Raw genomic sequence first — 25,287 nt, 5'->3', positions numbered from 1 at the left:
CGATGTGGTGGAATACAACGTGGTGGGACACACCTCCGTGCCGTTACTGCGTGTCATTCCTTTCAAAGTGGATTCTGCCGCAAACGCTGACGAGGAAGGTGGAAACACTTACCACGTCCACCGCGAATTTGTCCATCCTCACTATTTGCCGGTCAGCAAGTCGTATTTGGACACGGTCAACATTACTATAAAAGGAGATCTGGGACAAAATATTCCATTCACCAAAGGAAAAGTCACGGTGAAACTCCATTTTCGAAAACGGTTCTCTCACGACTCGTAAGTAAGTAAGTAAGTCATGTATCCAGTGTACCGAGGGGTGGCTCGACAGCGAGGACACGGTTTAGGAGACATGTTAAAATCGGCCTTTCGTTCGGTGGCTCCAGTCTTGAAACCGATGGTGACACGAGGATTGCACGCCTTGAAAGATGCGGCACTGACACAAGGCAAAGAATTTCTCCAAAATGTCATCATCGACAAACAAAACCCTAAAGAAGCCTTCATGAGGGCAGGCAAAAATGTCTTGCTGCAAACGGGCAAAGACATTTTAGGCCGACGAGACACACCTATAAATGCCCTGCACGCTACCGAGTCAAGCATTCAGCAAGGACAAGGCAGAAAGAGACGACGAAGAAGAAAACACCCTTTCACCAGACTTCAAGCGAGAAAGGCCAAGAAAAGAAGAACCGTTCGAGACTTAGACGTTTTCGATTATTGAGACACAGCAACAACAAAAAATGATGCACCGAGAGTCTTGCGCCTGTTCCAAGACGGAACTGGATCTGTTTGCCATGCCCCCCACCATGATGACGATGCAAGAATCCCAATGGGTGGAATTTCATCCCGTCTCCTCATTGACAGCCTCAGCTCCCATCGAGTTTGAAATCAAAGGACAACCCGAAGATTACATCGATCTGAATAGCAGTTACTTGTACTTGAAAGTCCACGTTCTAGATCAGGATAATGCTGCAGTAGATACCGCTGATGTTATAGCTCCCGTCAACAATTTCATGCATTCCTTGTTCAGCTCAGTGGACTTGTACTTGAATAACAAACTGGTTAGCAGCAGCATGGATACTTACCCTTACCGTGCCTACCTGGAAAATCTCTTGACGTACGGACCAGATGCCAAGACAAGTCATCTCAATGCCTGTGTGCTGTGGGTAGATGACGAAGCGGACAAGTTTAAGATAGCTGACGCAGAAGACAATGACGGCTTTGTGGCAAGACGAAACAGAATCACAGGCAAAAAGAGTTTAGAACTGATGGATCGTTTGCATTTGGACATGTGGTTGCAAGAGAAATATTTGCTGAACGGGGTCAATGTGCGCCTGAGACTGAATCGTAGCAGTGCCGCTTTCCATTTGTTGGCTAATGAAACTGCTACTAAGACTGGCCATCCTAAAAGCCAAATCGAAGTGGCCAGACTCTACGTACGACGCGTGGAAGTGTTACCTAAAGTGGGAAATGACATCAGTCAGACGTTGAGCAGAACAACCGCCAAGTATCCCATACGACGTGTGGAAGTGAAAACGTTCACCATTTCTACTGGACTGAAATCCATAACCGAAGATCATCTGTTCCAAGGACAGTTACCCAAACGTTTGATCCTTGGTATGGTCTCGAATGCAGCCTTCAACGGAGCCTTCGCTGAAAATCCTTTCTATTTTCAACACTTCAACGTAAAGAAAATCGAAGTCAGTCGTGATGGCAAGACCTTGTGTACCCGACCTTTCGAACCTAGCTTTGAGCCCCCAAACATGAATTACTTGAGATCGTACTTGTCCTTGTACGAAGCCACCGGCCAGTTAGGAACCAACACCAGTCACGGCATTGATTACGACGAATATGCAAAAGGCTATGCTTTGTGGGCTTTCGATTTTACTCCAGACCAAGGCAGCGACGAGGGACATTTCCACCCTATAAAATCCGGCCAGATTCGTGTGGAACTTCAGTTTGCAGAAGAACTGAAACAGACAGTGAACGTCATCCTGTATGCAGAATTCGATAATACCATAGAAATCAACAGTTTGAGAGAAGTCATTCTAGATTATTAGAAAGCCATGGAAGACTGTTATCCCTCTTTACCTAGTGGAGAAACTTTGGAGATGGAATGTGAGGAGACCGTGGAAGGAGAAGAATCTCAAGACAAAGACGAAGAAGTTTTGATGAAGTCGAGATGGCCAGAACAAGAAGCCCATTTAGTCTCCTGTTTTGCCAAACACTTGGTCGACAAAATGACAGAATTGATCAAGAAAAATTGCTATGGATGTCAAAACGATCATCCCAGTCAAATTCAACACGATAAATGCCTGATGTTGAGTCAAGAAGAAAAATTGGACGAATATCTGGACGAAGCTTGGAGTCTCATCTCGAACAAAGACGTGTTGCACCAGTGGTATAAAGACTTGCGTGAACATTCTTGTCCAGCATTAACCACTCAAGAGATCCATCGTATCGAAGCTCTCCTGAATCAGAGTGAGGAAACAGAACGAATAACCGTTTATTCGTCAGACATTTTCAAGCAAAAAGTCAGGATCGAATTGACAACGTATTATTACCTGTGAAGAAGAAAAAAACAAACACAAAACAATGGATACCTGGGAACTTTATTACCTTTTGAACCACAGTTCGTATACCTCTTCTTGGAATCCTGTCGTCTGTGCTAAAGATGAACTCCCTCATCGCAAACCTAAAGACCATCAAGCTTACGTGATCAACACGGACGACAGTCATCTCCCAGGAACCCACTGGGTAGCCGTCTACTTTCCTCAAGAAGGCTGTGTGGAATATTTCGATTCGTACGGATTGCCCCCTTTGGAAGACGATATCATCGACTTTATGAGAAGAAATGCTCAGACCACCCGATTCAATAATGTGAAATTACAAGGCACAGATTCCTTGGTGTGTGTATTTTCTGCATCATCGCAGCCTGGGCTATTCCTTAGAACATTTAGTGACTCATTTCGATCCTCGTTCTTCTGCTAGAAACGATGTGAAAGTAGATCGATGGTTTTGTGACCATTATGCTTATCTTTTGTCTCAAGCTAGGAAACGTAGTGTCCATCAATGGCCTAATGATTTCCAACAGTGGAAATCACAATTTCATTCACAACGTTGTCAGCCTTGTTTAAAGTAGATTGTAATTGAAGAAAAAATGTTTGTGATTTGAAAAAAATTGTTTGATGTTATAGTGTTGGATTATTGTTAAAAATGTTGTTGTTTAGTGTTAAGTGATTTTTGAATAAAAAATGTTGTATTTAGAAAAAAAATGCCTTTGTGGTTTGTTTAGCTATAAGAATGTTGGATTGATGCTCTTTCATTTCTTACTATCCCTCTCATGAACGTTGCGGCTCGAAAACCGTGTGGGGGATGTTTTCCTTCACGTCCGCGCTTTAAGTTTAAGAACCGGGTTGTTCCCAGTCTAGCCATCCATTGTCGACTCATCCTCCTAAGAAGATGTGCTCCAAACTAGCTAAGCTCAACGAAGCCTACGTGAATCTGCATAGGGTCAGACACAGTCTGATACCGAAGCCAGAAGAAATAGAGAATGTGAGAATGTTAAAAATCACTGAAGACCTGATAGAAGAGCTCTTCAGAGAAGAAATGAACAGGGAGAAAGAAGAATGGACAGAGAAGTACAGACTTCAGAGACAGCAGCAACAGCAGCAACAACAACAACAGCAGCAGCAGCAACAACCTGAAGCTGACAGAGGCTTTGTCGATTGTCGTATCGACACCAAAGAATTCTTCTTCTCTTTCCGAAGAAGCAGACCTATCGCCAGAAAGTCTATCCTCAGAGGACATCGCATTCTTAGAAACTAAAAAAGAATGCCATAACAAAAAAAACAAAAAACAGCCCTTTTCAGGGCTACCCAATACACTAGAAAAGAAATAACTATTAATTTGCCAATGTGTGTAGGTAGAGTAGTGTGAAAATAAACACTAACTCTTTCTTAGAAAAATGTGAGGGTATGTGTTTGTGTGTTTGAGTTTGTGTTTGTAAGTGATAAAGTGGGATGGTGTGGATAGTAGATTAAAATGATGTTTGTTTTTTGGGCTGTTTGAGGTGTATATTTGGGGTTAGATTGGATTGCTTTGCGTATGTGGATAGTCTATTGAAGTGATGTGTAGCATAAAAAAGTGAGCGAGTGTTTCTTTTAGGTCCGCGCGTTGTTGTTGTTTTTTTTTTTGGTCATGATCTAGGTAAGATGAATTTTATGTTATTAGGGGGATGTTTTCCTTCACGTCCGCGCTTTCAGTATAAATTGAAACTCGTTCGGCAGTCCAGCTACCCTTGTTGATTGATCAACACCAAAAATGAACACGAGACTGGAGAAACTGTTGGAACTTCATGTGCATCTGGAATATGCCAGGCGCATATTAAATGAACTGGCCGCTGAAGCCATTGTAGAGGAGGGAAGGATAAGAGAGGAGGAAAGAAGAAAAAAAGAAGAGGAGGAGAGAAGATATAAAGAAGAGGAGGAGGAAAAGGAGAGAAGAAAAAATTTCAGAATCCCAGAGAGTGAAAATTGGGATTCTGAAGCGACATATCCTGCCTCTGCTCTCTCCCCCCAAAAGGTAAAAAGTAACTGGGGGATAAGATGTGTATGTGGTGCCAGGCCTGGAAGGTGCCACCATTAACCAGGTGTCCATGAAGTTCCAAACAAAACAGCCCTTTTCAGGGCTACCCAATACTCTAGAAAAGAAATAACGATCAATTTGCCAATGTGTGTAGGTAGAGTAGTGTGAAAATAAACACTAACTCTTTCTTAAGATATTGTGAGGGTATGTGTTTGTGTGTTTGTAAGAGCTCAGGTATGTTTGTGTGAATGGTAGATTATGGGTTTCTTAGCAAATGTGAAGAGTATAGTTAGGGTTATATTATATGAAATGAGAAAGTAGGGGGATGTTTTCCTTCACGTCCGCGCGATGTTTGGTCATCATCTAGGTAAGATCCATTTTATGTTTTAGGGGGATGTTTTCCTTCACGTTCGCGCTTTTCGTATAAGAACCCACAGTATTAGTTGTTCAAACCATTCTGCAAAGAATACAAAGAAGATGGCGTCAAACCAAATGGACAAATTACAAACCTTGCAAGACGTTTTAGACAACTTAGGAATAATGGAACAGATGTTAATAAGACTCGTTGAAGACCATTATTCCTATAGTCCCCATCGTGTAAAGATGGAAATTAACAATTTAAGGAAAGCAAAGGACAAGATTAGTGGTGTCATGAAGGAAATAAAGGAGGAGAAGGAGAATGAAGAGGAAAAGATAAGAATAAGAACATGGAACGAAAAAATTGAAAAAGAAGAGGAAAATGAGAAGAGGAAGAAAGAAGAAGAGGAGGAAGAGAAGAAAGAAGAGGAGGAGAAAAAAAAGAAGAGAAAGAGTGTTGGAGATAAAATAAGAAGTTGGTGGAGGAAAAGAAGAAATTAGAAACAGAAGAAAACCCAAAGGCCCTTTTCAGGGCCAGCCATATTTCTCGAAAAGAGATAGTCTTTGAATTGCCTACCCCTTTTTTAAATTTAAATTTAAATTTAAATTTAAAAAAAACTTTTTAAAAAAAAAAAATCCCATGTTAAATTCCCCTTGTACGTAGAGTATCCCACGATTTATTCCCATGTTAATTCCCCTTGTACGTAAAGTGTCCCACGATTTTTCTCCATGTTAATTCCCCTTGTACGTAAAGTGTCCCACGATTTTTCTCCATGTTAAATTTCCATTATACGTAAAGTGTCCCAAGGGTGTTTTTAATGCTAATTCCCATTATACGTAAAGTGTCCCCCTTCACTACTTAAGTGATTAAAGCGTCCGCCTCTGATAGGGGCGGTCACGGGTACTAACCCTGGCCGAATCATACCAAAGACTTATAAAAATGGTACTACCACTCACTTGACGCTCAGCATTAAGAGGTTAGTGTTAGGATAATGTGACTGGGTGGGACATTATGCTACATGTCTGCGGCATGATGTCCCAGTGCTAGACATCACTATAAACTGTCATACTACAGACATCGTAGCAATATGACTGAAAAATTGTTAAAACTACGTTAAAAAACCAAAACACACACACAAACACACACTTTGATGTATGCCAACTAAACCCACAACAACGTTGCTGGTATGGGAAAGGCTGATCTGAACGTTGCTGAAAAACATGATGGATGATGGGCATTCTTTGAATACCAGGCAAAACAGGAAGGATTAAATTTTCATCCCTTTTAGATATGCATTGTGCGTAGTTGATGTTACTACTCAGCCTGAATTGTTAAGTCAACAAACATCTTTTCCTTTGAATAGAAGACATGGTACGAGCTACTCAAGGTTTTACAAGATAAAGACAAAGGGTGGGTCAAAGGTGACTTTTCTTTCATTCTTTTTCTGTTAGCATGTGCAGACAGTGTCTGGACTGAAATGCTTGCTGAACCCTTCCAGGTTTGGTATTCACATAATGCCTTTCATCCATTATATTCCAAGTATTGCTCTGGTGAGGGGTCCAATTTTCAATAATGATAAAGCATAAATATCAAACCAAGGTGCATTTCGAATTGACTTAAAAATTTCTTTCAGTTTCGTTTTACCTAATTAAAATAACTATGTAGATCCAAATATTTCTTCAGAAATCAATTTTGTTTTCATAAACCACTTTAAAAAAATTAAAATGGACATCAAATCCAGGAAAACCATATATAAACAAACAAATCAGTGTAAGCGAAACTTACTTAATAACCCTTCTTTGAAAGAAGCCATAATAGCATACCTTTTAACACTGTTTTACTGCTCCGAGTAAATTGGAATGATGATTTATTCAGTATATTTTTTATATGGGGTGGAGAATTGGTAAAGCAGCCATAAAGATGAACGAGTCTGAGCACAATAAAGGATTAAACTAAAGGAACTTTTCCAATAAGGGTAAATTTCTTCTGCTCCATCCACAGAGCAAGTTTACTTTTTACTTCTTTTAAGTTGTCTGAATAAGTGACGTCTACCATATCCTATTAGCTCAAAGAGAAATCTACCCCCAGTTATCTAAAACTGAATCAATATGAACTTCTGAACATAACTGTTTTCATTGTAATTTTGCTTATTTGTTATCCAAATAGTTTTTCTTTAAGTATATTACAGTGCAAAGTATAGTCATTTAAACATCTGCATCAATGTCTTGAAGGATAATGAAGAACCATCTAGGAATAGAAAAACATCATCAGCATACAACCAATAATTGGAACACCTTGTCACTGCTGCATATGCCTGTGATAGTTGTAGTCTTTTTAAGTTCTAGTGCAATTAGTTCAATCCGGGATTCCCTATTATAACTAAATAGTGCACAGATGGGTCTTGCTGTTGACAACCTCTCTTTAAATACAAAAATGGGGAATGTACATTATTTATGACACTTTTTTTTATTGCAAAATATCTTGCACTTTTGACAAATAGCTTTTGCCAAAGTTAGTATATAGATATATCTAAGCATTTTCCAAAAAGTCCCATTTAACAGTGTCACAACTTTTGATAAATACATCAATATGGGATGATTGGACTTATTTTCTCTCATGACAGTTATTCAGGTCTTGCAAAATTGTATCTGTAGATAGCTCATTCATAAAAACCTTTTCGTAAGAAGAAGACTTTCTTGATCCTATAAGCAACTGAAACAATCTTGTGATCTACATTAATAATAGACGAGTCTATAAAATTTTAAAAATATAGTCAAAGCTACTCTGTTTTACGATATTTGCCTGTTGCCAAGTAAATAATCCATTGCCAGGATTGACTGTTTTCCATGGATCTCGTAAATCAAACTGATTCTGATGTCCTAGACTGTTTTCCATGGATCTTGTAAATCAAACTGATTCTGATGTCCTAGACTGTTTTCCATGGATCTTGTAAATCAAACTGATTCTGATGTCCTAGACTTGTTTTCCATGGATCTTGTAAATCAAACTGATTCTGATGTCCTAGACTTGTTTTCCATGGATCTTGTAAATCAAACTGATTCTGATGTTCTAGACTTGTTTTCCATGGATCTTGTAAATCAAACTGATGTCCTAGACTGCTGTTATGGTGTGTATCACGTAAAAATATAAGACTCAAGCTCCCCATTCTGAACAACATTCCAGTCACCAAAAATAACGAATGAAGAATTGACAAAATTCATAATATCCTCTTTTAAATTTCTAAAACAAAGACAACATTATTACCATTATGACTGTATAAATTCATCAGCATAAATATATGCCACTTAACTGAGAGAATGTATCTACCCTAGAAATCATGTCTAATTTTGTGAATAAATAACATAGATCTAAACAGGATGGCAACATCAGCACCATTACTAGATTGCCAAAAATACTCTTATAACCTCAATTAGCCTCCAAATTTGTTTAAATCTCAACCGTACTTTGTGTCTCCTGTAAACACATAACGGACGCATCCTTTTGTTTGATCCAGTCATAATTATTTGCAAAACTCACCTGTTTTGTTCGTATGAGAAATTTATTTCTATAGTTGGATACAACTACTGAGTTTTGCAAATAGATTTTTTTGGCTTTAGTTTTACCGTGAACAATAAACTGCTGAAAGAAAAAAAAAGCCCTATGAACTCTGTTCCGTACCTTTAATGGAATACTTGGTATTTCAAAATGTTTCATCGATGGATTGCCAACTTGACCGAACTGTCAGGTCAGACTTAACACACTAAAAATGGTCCACCTTGTTCATTGTTACTATTTACTGATATTATAGAGCCTATTGATGAAAATAGCAAATGCTGATAATGAAACCCAAAATTTTGAAGCTTCACTACTGATATAATAGGCAGGAAAACTTTGAGTGGGATACCAAAACCGTGACAAGATATTTATCAGACAGGGACAGTAAACATAAAACACACTTCAACTGTGACCTGGACCCAGGTTTAAATCTCAGTAGGGTATGATTTAAAGGTCTCTAATGGGTGCTGTAACGTATGGACCTGGGGTATGAATCTCAGATGAGTATGAATTAAAATTCTTTACCCGATATAATATTTTATATTTGTATATAGAAATTCTATTCATGTTATCAAGCATTCTCTCATAGGATACAGGAATAGCAATTTCTACTCTGATTAATGTATATTTGTACATACACACACGCATCTAAGAACTGCCTTAGAATATTTAAGACTTTTCGAGTAATGGAGTCAAACTTTCGCTTTAAACTTGATCAATAGAAATTATAGTTTCACAAGCGAAAGCTTTTAAAATTTTCATAAATCTTTTCAGAAACAAAGTCCAGACAGCAGACATATAATTCCAAGAAATTTAATGTTAAAACTGTAATTCCCATAGTTCAATGAGCTGCAGAGAATTGTTTTCAAGGACTTCAAAAAGTTTTCCAGGAATAATAATGTTTCTTGCAAAAACTAAACTTGCTAAATATCTTACTTTGTTCATCATAAACTGGTTCAAATATAGATTAAAATTCATAACAAATTAAAATGTCACATATGCAAAGGGACACTAATCTACCTGTTAACTACTTATATAAATTATCATTTGATTCACATAATCGTACCCCACTTAATGCAACTATTTATACACTGTTTTTGGAAAATACAGGAATAAGAATAATTTTTAATTGAAAAGGGTGCTCTCTTAATATTTTGTATTGCCTAAGATAAATTAAAAGAAGTATAGGAAAACAAAACCCATGGAGCTTTCAAGGACTTTTCAGGGATAAAATCAGCTTGTTCAAAATTCCAGGTATTTTCAAGGCTAGCCCTCAAATTTAGGCTAAATGAACCATGATTTCTTAGTCTCAGTTTTGAAATTTGTTATAAATTCAAGGCCTGGTGGCTTCAATATGTATGTCATTGAAGTTTACAAATATAAAATAAAACTGAATGTCAACAAATTTTTATTTGCATTTATCTCAATGTAAGAATAAAAAAAACAAACAAGTGTAAGTCATAAAAAGTTAACATGGTAAATGTAACATAATTAAATTCCTAAAATCTGGTATGTATCAGTACTCTGATAATATTAACTTCAACTAATTCTGCATCCCCTCTTTACTTTGTCAACACTTTGACAAGAAATTCATTGAAAGGTCAGACACATCTTCAATGAGAGGTAAACAGAATGAATGGAAGTACAAGACAAACTGAAGCAGTATTTGATTGAAATATTTGTAATAAACCTTGTGTCGCATACGAAAGAAAATCTAAATTCCCTAATAGAAAAATCAGACCTGAAGCAGTATTTCATAACTATTGTTATTTCCATCTTCAAATCATTGGATTTGAGATTTAATTATTTATGTCATGAAGAATAAAAAATTTAGCATTCCAACTTATTATTTCAAACAACTTAAAATATTTTTCAGTACACAGCAAAATTCTGTTGATCTGGAGAGTAAGATGGATGCACTAAATACATGTACTTGATTCAGTGATGCAAAAACAAGGCCTAGAAGGGTATGTATGACTTCTCAGGGCCACAGTAAAACAAATATAAGTACAAATGACCCAACACTAATTACCTGACCTCATACTTCTGCTCATGATTAAAGAAGGCCCCATCTCTGCCTGCCATATTGTTACGCAGCCCATTACTGGCATCATTAAAGAAGGGCCCATCTCTGTCTGCCATATTGTTACGCAGCCCATTACTGGCATCATTAAAGAAGGGCCCATCTCTGCTTGCCATATTGTTACTAGCATCAGAAGAATATTCATTATGTCTTCCTCTTTTTACAATACATATTAATAAGATCTTTATTCATGTTACATTAATTTCATGAAAGTACTTACTAGATTCAAAACCTGATACCATTTCCCAAAATATTATTTAAGTATGTTAGTTCTACTGTTGGACAAATTTCAGTGACTCAGCAGAAATTAATCCAGTCTCGCAGAAATTCTTTGACTGTTCATGAAATAAGATCTATACTGTAACAACTATAAACAAGAATTAAGTTGAAAAATCAATTCTAAATCCTTCAAACAAATGTAAATTAATTCATAGTCAAAAACCTGGTGGAACATGCAAGTATACTGGTAAAACCCAAGGTCTGAGCTTCTTTTTCTTCAGGGCAACTGAATGCTGGCTGGGTGGAGTTTGGTACATTTGGGACAGGATCCTTTCCACATCATGCACATCAAGATATACTGGTATCCTGATATTCGTCCTCACTTTCATAGGGACATTTACGTTTTAAAGCACCTGTAATAAAACAATATATTAATGCCATTACATCCACTTTTGCTTCTTGAAAGATTATGGCTGTGTTTTCTCCTGTTTTCCAAGCCCCAAGGGCCCCATGGGTCAAACTTACAGAGCACTTCAGGGACTCTGTCTATTATTTGACTGTATACATGTATTTAATACATGCTTAATATATTGCTACAATTATGAAATTACTACAGGGAATTCATACTAGTAGTTCTATTTGACACTAAATCATCATTTACTTTTTATTTTATTCTTATTAAAGACCTGAATTTTTACATTACAGATAAAGTAGAACATATGCAACAATGCATGCACATAATAATTATATCATGTGTTCTTTCTTTTAAACTGATGCAGAATTGTTAACAAAACAAAATCTTTATTTTTCACTTGGGATATTTTTAAGCCAACCTTTTTATTTTGGATATAAGCAATGTGATTATTCCATTTTCCTATGTATTCTGTATACCTAACTGGCCACACTATCACCATCTTTACTGGCAACAGATGCCGAGTCCACACATCATTAATTTTAATTCAATCATTTCCAACATCCTCTACATTTTTTGGATTTGTATTTATATCAGACCATTGGTCACTATCACCTTCAGTGACATATATTCAACCATATAAAACCACAAATACATCTTAATTGATGAGAAGCCTGCCACATGACCCATATGATAAAATCAGCATCTGTATAACTTAACTGGACTTGCCTAATGATCGGGAAACAGAGCACAAAATGGCAAATAAAACTAAGTCCAATCTATGTGACCTTTTATGACATAGTATCAATGTTTACATCCACATTTTACTGCAATAGCCTGGAGTAAGCATGTATTGCAGAGCTTCTAAAGTCAGTGGTAATCTTGGATAAGTCAGTCTCCGTTTGCAAGGAATAAATGCCATAACATTCTTATAAACAAAAAAATTTGTTGTTGAAATAAAGCTGGAGGAAATTTGGTTTAAGCAGATGCCATTATATCTCAACCCTTTACCTCATGCAAGCGCCTTTGGACGCCTCTATTCCATTCGCATGGAAGCGCCTTTTGAAGCCTCTACTCAATTCGCTGTAAACATCAGCCATTTTAAGTGGGTTTTCATAGCGCCACTTTCGGGGAAAACCCACTACATTCATTTCTGTGAATGACAATTATGTCAGATCATGTGGTCACTGTTTATGCTCTGGTCGAAATCTGCTATTTAAAGTAACTGGGTCGTAATCTCCACTCTCCAAAATGGAGGTCGTGGATTTCATTCAGTACTTACAAAGTTTTCAAGATTAGAATCACAACTATGAAAGCTTTAATAACTTAGGTAAAGGCTCTGATATTGATGTAAGCAGAAATTAGTTTTTTTTTATATAACTTATAAAATTCAGATGACTCAGTGATGTAGATGCTTACAAAAAACTTGTATATTTCGAGTATGAGAAATGGCAGCTACGGTAGGCCATTCAGCTTCACTGACTTGATGGTGAATGAGTTCTCTCAAGATTTTAAAGCACATACAAAATTCTTCCATGAAAAATAATTAACAGCTATAACAATCGGACTTTACTCTTAAATTTTTCCACAAATAATAGCTGTGTAACAACAATGTAAAATGGTTAAAATTGCTGTTAAATGTAACATACACTACATTGCTTAACAGTTAACAGGCAGGCCTATGTGTATGGAGTCAAATAGGTAACAAGTGTTCTATTTATAGTGCACTGCATTGGGTAACTTTGCTCTATGAGGTAAAGGGTTAACACCAGGAAAAGGCCAGTGGTTGGTTGTTTCTGCAACTTGTAAGTGCCAAAGTCTGTTTGTAAATAAAGTAGTGACAGACTGTTGATATTTCAGTGAACACTCTGAACTCACATTCTTTCAGACTGAGAAGAATAAAAAGAGTTGTAATAAACAAGAGTCCCTTGAAGGGACTGATGCTCTACTAATTATAGAGACTTTCCAGAAATCCAAGATTTTCAAGCTGATCAATATGGTGGCAATTTTGGATCTAAGATTGACACCATTTTCATTTAACTCCAAGTAAGCATTATATAACAGTCTTATGGTGAAAAGGCTAGGCTGATTTGATCATCCATTCAAGAATAACGTTAGTAACAAAATTTTCAAGCAGCCACAAAAATATATGCAAATATGAGCAGCATTTTTATACAGTACCAAATAGATATCATAACAAGTCTTTTGGTGAAAATGCCATAATTGTATGACCATCGATTCTGGAGAACTAGCAATGACAAGATTTTCAGAAAGTCTGCTATGGCAGCCAGATCAGTGTCCTTTTCATCTAGGATCAACTAAACATTGTAAGAAGTCTTTTAGTTAAACCATATGCTGTCATAAACATCCACCCAAGAGGAGTAGCAATACAAATTTCAAAATGGCTACTTGATGTCCAAATGACACCATTTTCCTTTACACATGTGGGATGCATGTATGTGTTAAGTTTCATGACAATCCTTTAAGCGGTTTAGAATAATGAGGAGTAGCAATCACAAGCTTGTTCTAATGGAAAGACAGGTAACTGACAACAGATGACAGCAACAGATCATCCCATAGGCTCTTCTCAGTGGAGGTAAAGAAATAAAAAATTTTATTCCTTAATTGAATTACAGTGGGGGCGCTCACCAGATAATATGTACTTTTGAGAGAGTGATGTATGTAAGGTGAAGTAGTTTGCATTTAAAACATGCACAATGGAGAGAATGTTGGCATACCTCTATGCTACATTAATGTAATGTGGATGATATTTCTTTTGGATATTGTACTTTTGGAAATTTTACATGATTTAAGCACAATGCTATCTAAAATGACTGCTCCCTTGTCTTAAAAAATCACCCTGAATTAGTCTAAAGTAAACTATACACAGCAGCTATTAAAATAGGGAAAATGAATTTTGCCAGACTACACAATACCAGCTTCTGAAAGTGCAATGAATGAATTACCAAATATATAAAATGTAAAAAAAGGTATCGGCTCTTTTTTATACAATTTACCTCTGAAGTTCAGGAAGTGAAAATGACCAAGTAGAGCTAGCACTTTTTTGAAAGGTGCACATCTGAAGTAAGGCCAAGCTGTATACTCTATAACCCATAGTACACCCAACAATCATACACCAAAATAAAGGGAATTATAGGTTCTTTGTATTATACCTAAGATATACAAGGTCTTTTTTAAATAGCCAGTATAACCAGTGAGGAAAGCCGGGGAAATTCTTTTTCTTTAAAATCCCAACCCTATGCAAAATACGAAACTGTAGAGCACTACCAGTGGAAACTGTCTTAAAAGACCACCCCTTCTGCCTGAACACAATGGTCTCTCAAGACAGGTGGTCTCTCATAGCAGGTCATAATACTATATAATCAATAAATCTGTAAATGAAGAACCTGGTATCTCAAGACAGGTGGTCTCTCAAGACAGGTTTTACTGTAATCAACATCAAAAGCTAAAGTGGGTCTCTGTCATTTTACAGAGCAGGCACTGTTTGTGTTGCATTTCAGAAACAGACTATAGCTTTGAATTGCAGTATTACATAATACCAATTCCATCCTGCACTTGGATATTAAATTTTTTTAATTATATATCTTATTATAAGTGAATCAAAGATTCATTTTTGGAACCAAACTGCCAACCACGATCGGCTGAATTATTGTTAAAATTTTAATGGAATTGTTTCCTTTATTGCAAAACAAAGTTTGAACAGACAAAAATCAGTTTGAATACACAATAAATCAGTTTGAATATGTGTGCATTTTCAAGTATTGAATAGCATTAGAAATAAGATAAGGTAAGTATAGTGAAGGTTGCATAATTTTAAAAATCTGGTCTTAATTCTGATGCTATTGAGGCAAGGGAGCCACTGTTACATGTGGTTAATGTTTGGCATAAGTACAGTATTTTATAATCAAGATATACTACAGATAATTATTTTAATAAAATCATTATTGTCTTTATCTTAGTTTTATATGCTTGTATATCCTTGATTGGATATTCACAATAAGCCTTGGTGTCATTCTGCTCAGAATGTATACTGAATATATAAACAAGAGTCCCCTTGCAAGAATTGATGCTCTGCTTGCTGAAATAAAACTTCCAGGAATCAAGATAAGATTCTTTTTTGTAACTGCAGAGTGTTGAAATCATTAGGTAGCCTTACATTAGATATGCATGACAACCCTTTAATTAAGAACCAACTAGACATCTTAAGAAGTTCTCTGGTGATAAACCCATGTCAAAATGATCATTCAATCATGAGTGACAATGATTTTCAAGAAAGACCATTGTGGAGTCCATAATGGATGTAAGATCAGCACAAATTCCATTTAAGACCAACTAGATATCACAAGAAGTCTAAACCATGTCAATATGACCATCTATTCATGACTAGAAGTTACAAGATTTTCATGATGGCTACCACTGTGGATATCTTGTATATCAGATCTGTATTATTTTCTTTGAGGACCAACCAAACATCAAATAAATCCTTCAATGAAAACCCCATGTCCATATTACCAAACTGATCTGCATTATTTTCATTGAGGACCAACCAAAAATCAGAATTAATCCTTCAATGAAAATCACATTCCATATTAAAATACATTCAGGAGTAGTGTTGTTGTTGTGTGGTTTAATGCCATTTTTCAGCATCGATAGGCTATACATGGCGGCCAGTATTAATGGTGGAGGATGAACCCGGGAAAACCCTGGAAAGAACCACCAACCCACAAGAAGCTACTGGCAAGCTTTCTCACATACCCACATTGGCTGAATTCGAGACTCAAACCCACGCAGACAGAGGTGAGATGGTAGTGATCCATAACGAAGAGTGCTTTAGACCACTTGGCCACTTGGGGACCCCAGGATTTGACAGCCACAACTGCAGCTAGAGTGGAGGTAAAATCAACACCATTTTCAGTTTGAAGCAACAAGACATCACAAGAAGTCTTTTAATGAAAACCTCATGACAATCTGACTGTTCATTAGGTGTCATGTAGAGCTGCCAACCCTCCAGACTCACAATTAGTGAAAAGAGGGATAAACATTAGTGAAGTTTGAACACAATTAGTGAAAAATTATACCACGACACTAGCTCCATCCATTTTGATGGTCAGTACTGCATTATATGAAAATTCCAAAATAAAAATAAAACATAATTTATTTGCAGCCAAATTTACTGATATACAACAAATTCACACTATTTGTCATATGATGCTGTGGTAGACTTGAACTTCTTCGAGTGGGCTATGGTAAATCTGTTTTCAAAACAGTTCAGGCTTCTTGCCTGCTGTTAAATCTTGGTGACTAAAATTGTTGCAATTTTTCAGCACCTAAAGAAGCATTCAAGTTTGTCTTATTTTTCCTCACAATTGGAAATACTCATTCACTGTCACTGCTGCTGATCTCAAACTGAGAAAGGCAGTTAAATTCAACAAGAAAACTCACAAAGAAAGCTTCAGCAGGATATGAGTTGGTGGCTTAAAGTACTCCAGAGCTGAAATATGCTGGGAGCTCTTCATTTTTCCAATATCTGTGCTTTTTGCAAGCTGTGTGCTTTTTCACATCATTCTGCCACATGCCCACAGGGGGGTCCCGAGTGGCCATGTGGACTAAAGCACTCACCGCTACGTATCACTGCCTTCTCACCTCTGTCTGCATGGGTTCAAGTCACGGGACCGATTAATGATTAGTGGTGTCAGCGCATGTGAGGACAAATATGAACTAAAGCAAATTACGATACATGTTAATCTTTCAATATCTAAAATATTCCTACACTTGAAAAAGCTGTCTTCATTTGGTGTTTGTTTTTAAAAAAAAGGTTCAGTACAAATATGTACATGTGCCATTTTAAAAAAACACAGTTGTGCCCCGGTTTTCTTCACGAGTATTTGTAAAACTTCTGTTCTAAAAATTGATCATATACTTTGCAATGCTTGCTACAGGGCAAACTATAACAATTTAATATAGTTACACTAACATCGTGACTAGCAACACAGGACCGTTATGGGTATGAGTAACCACTGCTGCTATTTTGACTTGCACTTAGCGGGCTAAAATGTATTTTATTCATAATTTAAGCTGACTAAGAATTTGGAAATTTGTGATTTTTTGGGCATGCGGCGTGAATCCACGAATCACTATCTTGAGTCGTGAAATTCATGCCAAAATCATGAGGGTTGGCAGGTCTGTGTCATGGCAATAACAAGATTTTCAGGAGGCCCAGTCATGACCATATTGGAAGCTAGATCAGCAACATTTTTATATAAGCCCAAATAGACATCTTTTTATGAAAACCCTATAGCAATACCATCATCTGTTCAGAAGGATTAGAGATAACAAGATTTTAAAAATGGCCACCATGACAGCCATGTCAGAATGGCACCGTTAAAAGCCAGCCATACATAGTAATAAGCCTTTCAGCAATCACCACATGTCAGTATGGAAGAAGTAGTGATAACAAGATTTCAAAAATGGCTATAATGTTCACCATACTGGATATCAAGGGGGCACCACTTCCAAATAGGACCTTGGGTTGAATTGTGTGTGTAAATTTTGATGACAATCCTCCCAATAGCTTAGGTGGAGTAAGGAGAGGAAACTGGTGCTAATGTACATTAAATGGTACATTAAAACTAGCACAATAAATGGTACATTAAAACTGGTACATTAAATGAAAGGCCACTGCATAAGCTCTTCTGGTTCATATCTATCAGCTAAAAATAGCACTGACCAACATTTCCACAGAACTGGACCAAACCCTGGCACATCCTTGCTTTGTACATGGGTTCATACTCCTGGAATATATGATAACAGGTCATTAGAACAGGTATTTCTTTTACTTTATTTTACATGAAAACAAATGTAATATTAGATACTTTATTATTTCTCTGACAAGAATCACATTATTATAATTCCAATTTTTTATCAATGAAACGGATTTTCCACAATATGATTGGCTGTAAACGGTCACTTGATACTGATCTGGAATTTTTTACACATCAATAAATTCTGGGACTACTTTCGGTTTTTGTACTGTTTGCAATATAAACAAACACTGCAGACATGTCATTGTGAAAGGACTGTTTCATCTTTTAAATTTTTTATTCAGCAAATAAATATAAATTATACCCTTTTTATACTTTTTCAAACATTCTTTGATTGAAATGCATAGTTTACAATTTGGCGTTTGTCTGCTACATAGTCGTGCAAAATGGCAGATTACAGTGATTTTTCACTGCAATTTTCTTCTGAGTTTTTTTTTAAGAATTAGATGACAAGGAGTTAAAAGAAATAATACCAGCGATTGAAGCAGATGAAAATGGATCTGACTATAATGTGATGGAATTAATCCTATAATAAAGTTTCTACAGTGAAATTCTGATAATTTGGCCCCTCTGTAAACCAACTTCCTCTGCAGAATGGTCACATATTTTGATCATCTTAAGGTGATTCTAGCACAGCACTCCTCTTATTGAACTCATAGTACTAATTATATAGAAGAATGGAAACCAGTCTAGAAATGGGTGAAGATATAATATATTTGGAGTTGGCTGGCTTTTATTGGTTCATAATACCAAGTAAAATTTAAGAGAAAAAAAAACTGATGAGACTTTAATATCCTATTTGTTACTGAGAAAAATAAAGACAAAATATTTTATTCATGGAATTTTAGTTCTTATGCAGATTTGTCTTTGGGACACCTACTACTTAAATTAGAATCTGATTCTGTAGATAACTAATTTTTAAATATGCTGATACAAAAAAAAAAAGCCACAGAACAGTTTTCTTCATAAAGAAGCATGTGTCAAGGATGGATCTATACTGTGGAATATAGGCTTGATCATGAGCAATCAGCAACTTAAATTTCTAATATGGTGTTTTCATGTTTACTGTCAGAGCTGAATGTGCACTAAGTCCAACAGACTTTTAGTGGTTTCATATATCATGCATGTCCAATTAAGTTACTATAGATACAATATTCTGGTTCATTTAGTGGAAAGAAAGCAAAATGAATACCTCTTGTGTACCTCAAAAGATTATCAGTGAGAAATTAACCACACTTTTACAAAGATCAACTGATGCCTTTCATTGTAGAGTGTATAGACTTGACCATGTTGCGTGGGGTGTTTTGCATATTGGTTAACATAAATACAACCAAAGTTTTAAATTTCAGGGCCTTTTCCATTAATAGAGCAACTATTGTCAAAAACTGGATATTTGCTGGCTTTGTTTTGAAACATATCGTTTCATATTTTGATCACTTAGGCATACGCCACTTATGCTTCTTAAGATGACCTAACATTTTCTAAAGTTAATGTTTTGGAACTTCATATTTTGTATTTAATTGTTTAACTGACTTATGACTACATGACTTAATTTTAAACTGCACATGTTCTGGGAGAATTGAAAGTAATTTTGTCATTTAAAAGTCCTTTTTTGAAGTAATACATATTGATGGTCACATTGACCTTTTACTCATTTGATACATAATACAACAAGGATGATAATACATTTCCATTTTGAATTAAAGAGATATAAATGGTGATAGTAAAAATTCTCTTGATTAGACTGATTTTAATATGCTTAATTATAATCTCACCTATCACAAAGGGACCAAAGTTTGTGCATGTGCAAAGGTGAAGAATGAACATCAAGTGCAGAAGCTCTCAAGGAAACAAGTTTTCTGTTTCTAAATAATTAGTTGGGTTTTTAAACACCCTCTTATATTAACCTACATCATTCTGCATGCTTTCAAACTGACACAGGTATTTTGGTTAAATAAGTATCCTTTCTTTTTGACTCTTGTCCCATTTATCTTAACAGTTAAATAAAAATTTATACTGTGCAGAGTGCATTTTTTATACGTGTTTTTTTTAACTAATTAGTTCTCATGCACCACTGCTTTTCAAGTGTGCAAATTCATAAACTTTTTGATCTCTTGAGAGTCCAGCACTCTAACCACTAAAACTCCATGGCAACATTCATAGATTTTATTGACTTTGTCTTTCTTTCACAAAAAATGGACGAGCATGACACTCAAGAATTATTCATTTTTCATTTTTATAACAGAATCAATTTTAAAACAGAAAGCTGCAAGTCTCATTGTTTGTGTATGTGTGTAGGAAGTACTGTATGTAATATGTAAATATCCTCTGAATATTATTTGTAAAATCAATTAAATCAAGATATTAAAAGACACTGTACACATACATGATGAACACAAGACTCCATATTCTCACTGGCTTTTCTTAATAGTATGCAATATACCTGCATAAAGTGTTCTTGTGAGTTAAATGGTGGAGAGATGCAGGTTTCCAAATGGTGGAGAGATTGGGCTGTCCAAATGGTGGAGAGATGGGGCTGTCCAAATGGTGGAGAGATGGGGCTGTCCAAATAGTGGAGAGATGGGGGTTTCCAAATGGTGGAGAGATGGGGCTGTCCAAATGGTGGAGAGATGGGGGTTTCCATATGGTGGAGAGATGGGGATGTCCAAGTGGTGGAGAGATGGGGCTGTCCAAATGGTGGAGAGATGGGGGTTTCCATGTGGTTGAGAGATGGGTGTGTCTAAATGGTGGAGAGATGGGGCTGTCCAAATGGTGGAGAGATGGGGGTTTCCAAATGGTGGAGAGATGGGGCTGTCCAAATGGTGGAGAGATGGGGGTTTCCATATGGGATGGGGCTGTCCAAATGGTGGAGAGATGGGGGTTTCCATATGGTGGAGAGATGGGGGTGTCCAAGTGGTGGAGAGATGGGACTGTCCAAATGGTGGAGAGATGGTGGTTTCCATGTGGTTGAGAGATGGGTGTGTCTAAATGGTGGAGAGATGGGGGGGTGTCAATGTGGAGAGATCGGGATGTTCACAACACTTACGAATAAAATTGGTTTACACAATCAATTACATCTGAAGTGTAAGAACAATGCATGTATATCTGAAATGGAAAGATTGAGGTTCTTACCATTAGCTGCTGAGCAAATCCTTCATTAGGGTTTACACAAAACCTCCTCTGCTGAACATAGCTGTAGGCCTCTCTGCAAAAGATTATTTAAACTATTCTTTACTGTAACCCCAACATTCCAAAAAACCTCCTAGTTACTGCTCATTTGAAAAGGGAAAGATAAGCTAAGAAATAAGAGGAAGCATAGCCTAACAGCCACAAGCAGAAGCAGTAGGTCCTTGGTTCAAGTCCCATATTGGTCACCGCAGTGGAATTTCCACGTCTCCCATACAACTGGTCAAATTCATGGTCTCCCAGCTGACATAACAAATCAACTGTCTTTTAATTACTTTATTTGTGAGAATTCATCACATTTTTACGTATTTACTCCAAAAATAGGCTAAGATACCAAGCAATAAGTTATCTTTTGAAACAAAGCTGATTTGATAATGGAAACTGCTGAAATGATGAGTGCTGAATAAATATGGGCTTTGGGAATTTATTTTTTTCACCAGTGATCACTCTAATATTGCTAGTCAAAGCTAAGAAACAAATATTCTCATTACCAAAGTATATTAACTATTACATAGGAATGAATGGCATTCATTTTGGCAGAGACACATGAGCCAAAAAAAGCCATTTTCTAAACTTAATTTAACACTGGGTAGTAGAGAAGCCAGGAGATCATGTTACAACAAAGTTTTTGAATTCTCCAAGCAACCTGGGATAAAAATAATGAGAGCCAGAGAATCCCAAAGAAATAAATTAACATATGTAATGTCTATTAACTGCATAAAGCTATTTATTTTAATCACATTCCTTACTCACACAAGGGATGTGATTCTTCCAATGAAATATGCTGAATAACTGACTGTTTTGGGTCATACAACTAAAAGATCATTTTAAATACATATACATCATATTAATACGTTCGAAACTGAACACAGTTTTCATGCATTAATCTGCATGTTTATTCTGTACTGTGATCTGCACACAAGTTTAATTTATAATTACTTATATGGGTACAGAAATGGACAAAGGGTGCAATATGACTCAATTAAAAAAATTACTAGCTATTCATTCATCTATTCCTTAAGGAACAGACACAAATATGTCAATGTCTTTCCTTGTTTGTTTTGGAGATGTTGTTGATATGTCAATCAAAAAAGTCTGCAATGGACTGCAAATCTCTTTGATTTGCACAATAGACTTGTCACATTATGCTACTGCCATACATGGAACTTAGAAAAACTTGTACAAGTCTTTATGAGAAAAACATGTACATTGGACTTGTCAAACATATACTATTGCAACATTCAAGAAAACGTTTATAATAATACTTCCGAATATTATGACCATGAATTTTTAACCTGTATGTCAACACCTGCTAGTGTGACACAAAACTGCATGGTGGATTTTATGCAAACAATGATGAAGACAAAAGAATCTGAAAGGGACCCACCAAATTTTCAAATTACAATAAAACTTGTCTACACACTAAATCGCTGACCAATATGTCATGACTGTTTTAGCCCTTAAGTTATGGAAAATACAGAGTATTGTCAAATTAATCTAAAATTATGCCCAATTAGCTGTTACAAAACTTAGGCAAATTTTTATTTAAAGAAAACAAATATTTCAATCAAGGTCTGTCAAGTTTTATACCTTCATCCACACATCAACATCAGTTGTCAAATATTGAAAAGCCCTTGTGTCAAGACACTTTCTGTTACAATCAATCAAATTCTGTTCAGCATCATTTTTAGATATAGCTGTGTAAATATTTTTCTATTTTTAGTAATGGTGGCCATATTTGATGGTGGATTGACATCATTTCAATGAATAAGAAAGGACTTCAAGCTAGGACACTTTCTGTATTGTGGTTTTGAAAAAGTCATTAAAAGGATTTCCCCTTTATTTAGTAACAGTTGCAATTATTTAATGATGACTGCTTCATTTATAAAATAAAAAAATTAAAATCTCTTAATGCCTATTACTTTCTACAATTTTTGTCAAATTCCACTAAGCAGTTTCTAAGAAGTCATTTAAAGTTTTTACTTTTATTTTCAGGCATGGTGGCCATATATTGATGGTGGATATCTGAAAGGTCTTTATGTCAGGATACTTTCTATAAAATTTGGTCAATTTATCCTGAGTGAGTTTAGAGAAAGTTGTACAAAGGTTTTCAGTTTTTAGTAATGGCAACTACATATATATGACTGCAGATTGGCATCATCTGCATCATACTGAAAACTCTCAATGTCAAGATGCTCTCTGTCAGATTTGTTAAATTCTATTCAGCAGTTTTTGAGCAGTCAGTTATTAGGTTTTCCATTTTTAGTAATGGTGGTCATATCTAATGGTGAACTGGCATACTTTGTAGGCATTTGGTCAAGTTTATTTCTATTTTTTGTAACAGTGGCCATATTAAATGAGTTCTGCATCATTTGAATAATCATAAAAGACCTTCCTGTCATGACATTTTCTGTTAAATTTTGCAGAGTTTTGTTATGTTTTTTAGAATTTATTTTTATAGCTTTTTTTAGTCATAGTAATTGTGGCCATATCTAAGCCAGATTGGCATCATTTGTAAAAATCTCAAAGCCATTTTGCCAGGATGCTTTTGTTTAATTTTGTAAAATTTGGCTTATTGGTTTTGGAGGTGGTCATTTAAAATCAATTTAAAGTACCAAGGACAATATTTGATATCAGATTAGGATCAAATAAGCTAATCTGAAAGATCATCATAACAGAATGTTTGCTGTTAAATTCACTCAAGCAGTTGTTGAGAAGTCATTTAAGGTTTTCTATTTTTTATCAACGATGGCCATATATGGTGTTAGATTGACATCACTGTATCAAATTGAAAGCCATCAAGGTTCTTATAAATGGGTTTGGAGAATAAATCATTTAAAGTCTTTTGTCAATATTTAGTCATGATTACCATATCTAATGGTAGATCGGCATCATTTGAAAAAATTTTAAATGTTTTCTGACCAGGACACTTCTGGAAAATTTGTGCAAATTCTGTTGAGTGCTTTTTGAGAAGTAATTTTTATGTTTTTCTACTTTTATTAAATGTGGCCGTACTTGATGGTATAACAGCATCATTTGTAAAACTTGAAAGTCATCTATGCCAGGATACTTCTTGTAAAACATGGTAAAATTATAGTTGTTTTTGAGAATTTGTTTTAAGGTCATCTTTTTTAAGTAATGATGGCCATATGTGATGGCAGATCAGAATTAACTGAATGAATCCGAAAGACCTTCATGCCAGGATGCTTTCTGACAAATTTGCTTCTGTAGATTTTTTTTGGCGATACTGTTTAAAGTGTCTCTATTTTCTTTTAGATATGCTGGCCATTTCTGACTGTAGATTTGCATCATTTAAACAACATAGACCTTCATGCAGGATGCTTTTAGTCAAGTTTGACCATTTTTTTATGCAATGGTAGCTAAATTAGAAGACTGGCATCCACTGAACCAAAAAAGAAAGACCTTAATGCCTGAATGCTTCCTGTAAAATCAAGTGCAAACTGGTCACGAAGTTGAAATAGCAATTCTGATTAGACAGCAGACTACATACAATACAAGATGAACAGAGAATGCACAATGGATGAAGGACCATACCTGTAAGATAAAATATGCAAAATACACCAAAAAAAAGAACATAATATTTGCAAGCTCTACCTTTGTTTACTTGGATAAATCCCAGCCATGTTCAGAAAATTGCTCTTTTCTCAAATGGAGAAGTGAAATACCCCCTAAATTATAAATTCTAGAAAAGATGCTATTTCATCAATGATACATCTTGCTCCATTATTTCTAACAAGAAAGCCCAGATATAGATATTGAGCCCAGATTCAAAACATTGCTGTAAGATGTGACCTACACTTCAAAGTCTGAAGGGATGAACAAGCATGTGGCTGGATGAACAGTCTTAGCTTTATAATAATTCATCCAAGCTATGAAGAAAATCCATCATGGGTTTTAGAAAATATATGCAAATGAAAAATGTTAACCAAAAGTGTAACAAAGTATTGTGACAACACTGCCACCATTGCTGCAGCCAATATCAGAAAAGTGCAATGTCTTGCTTCTGACTAAAGTGAGCTTGACAAATATG

The 25,287-nt window shown here is 35.9% G+C and overlaps 1 protein-coding gene across 1 annotated transcript in view; it reads right to left on the bottom strand.

Moving 5' to 3' along the window:
- Positions 1–9,889: 9,889 nt before the first annotated feature.
- LOC149804252 (serine/threonine/tyrosine-interacting protein A-like) overlaps positions 9,890–25,287 on the bottom strand; it is a 41,894-nt gene continuing 26,496 nt past the window's right edge. Inside the window, exons 8-10 of the mRNA XM_089938125.1 lie at positions 21,183–21,255; positions 17,957–18,020; positions 9,890–11,209 (exon numbers count right to left, since the gene is read on the bottom strand). Of these exons, the coding sequence (XP_089794251.1) occupies positions 11,145–11,209; positions 17,957–18,020; positions 21,183–21,255 (202 nt within the window). The 3' untranslated portion in view covers positions 9,890–11,144. The remainder of the gene's footprint in view (positions 11,210–17,956; positions 18,021–21,182; positions 21,256–25,287) is intronic.

The sequence above is a fragment of the Sinohyriopsis cumingii genome, chromosome 2 (genome assembly GCF_028554795.1).
Source record: "Sinohyriopsis cumingii isolate HCF-2022 chromosome 2, ASM2855479v2, whole genome shotgun sequence".
Taxonomy (NCBI): Eukaryota; Metazoa; Mollusca; class Bivalvia; order Unionida; family Unionidae; genus Sinohyriopsis; species Sinohyriopsis cumingii.
Note: the sequence above shows the minus strand (reverse complement) of the source record. Positions and strands in the feature narration are given on the sequence as shown.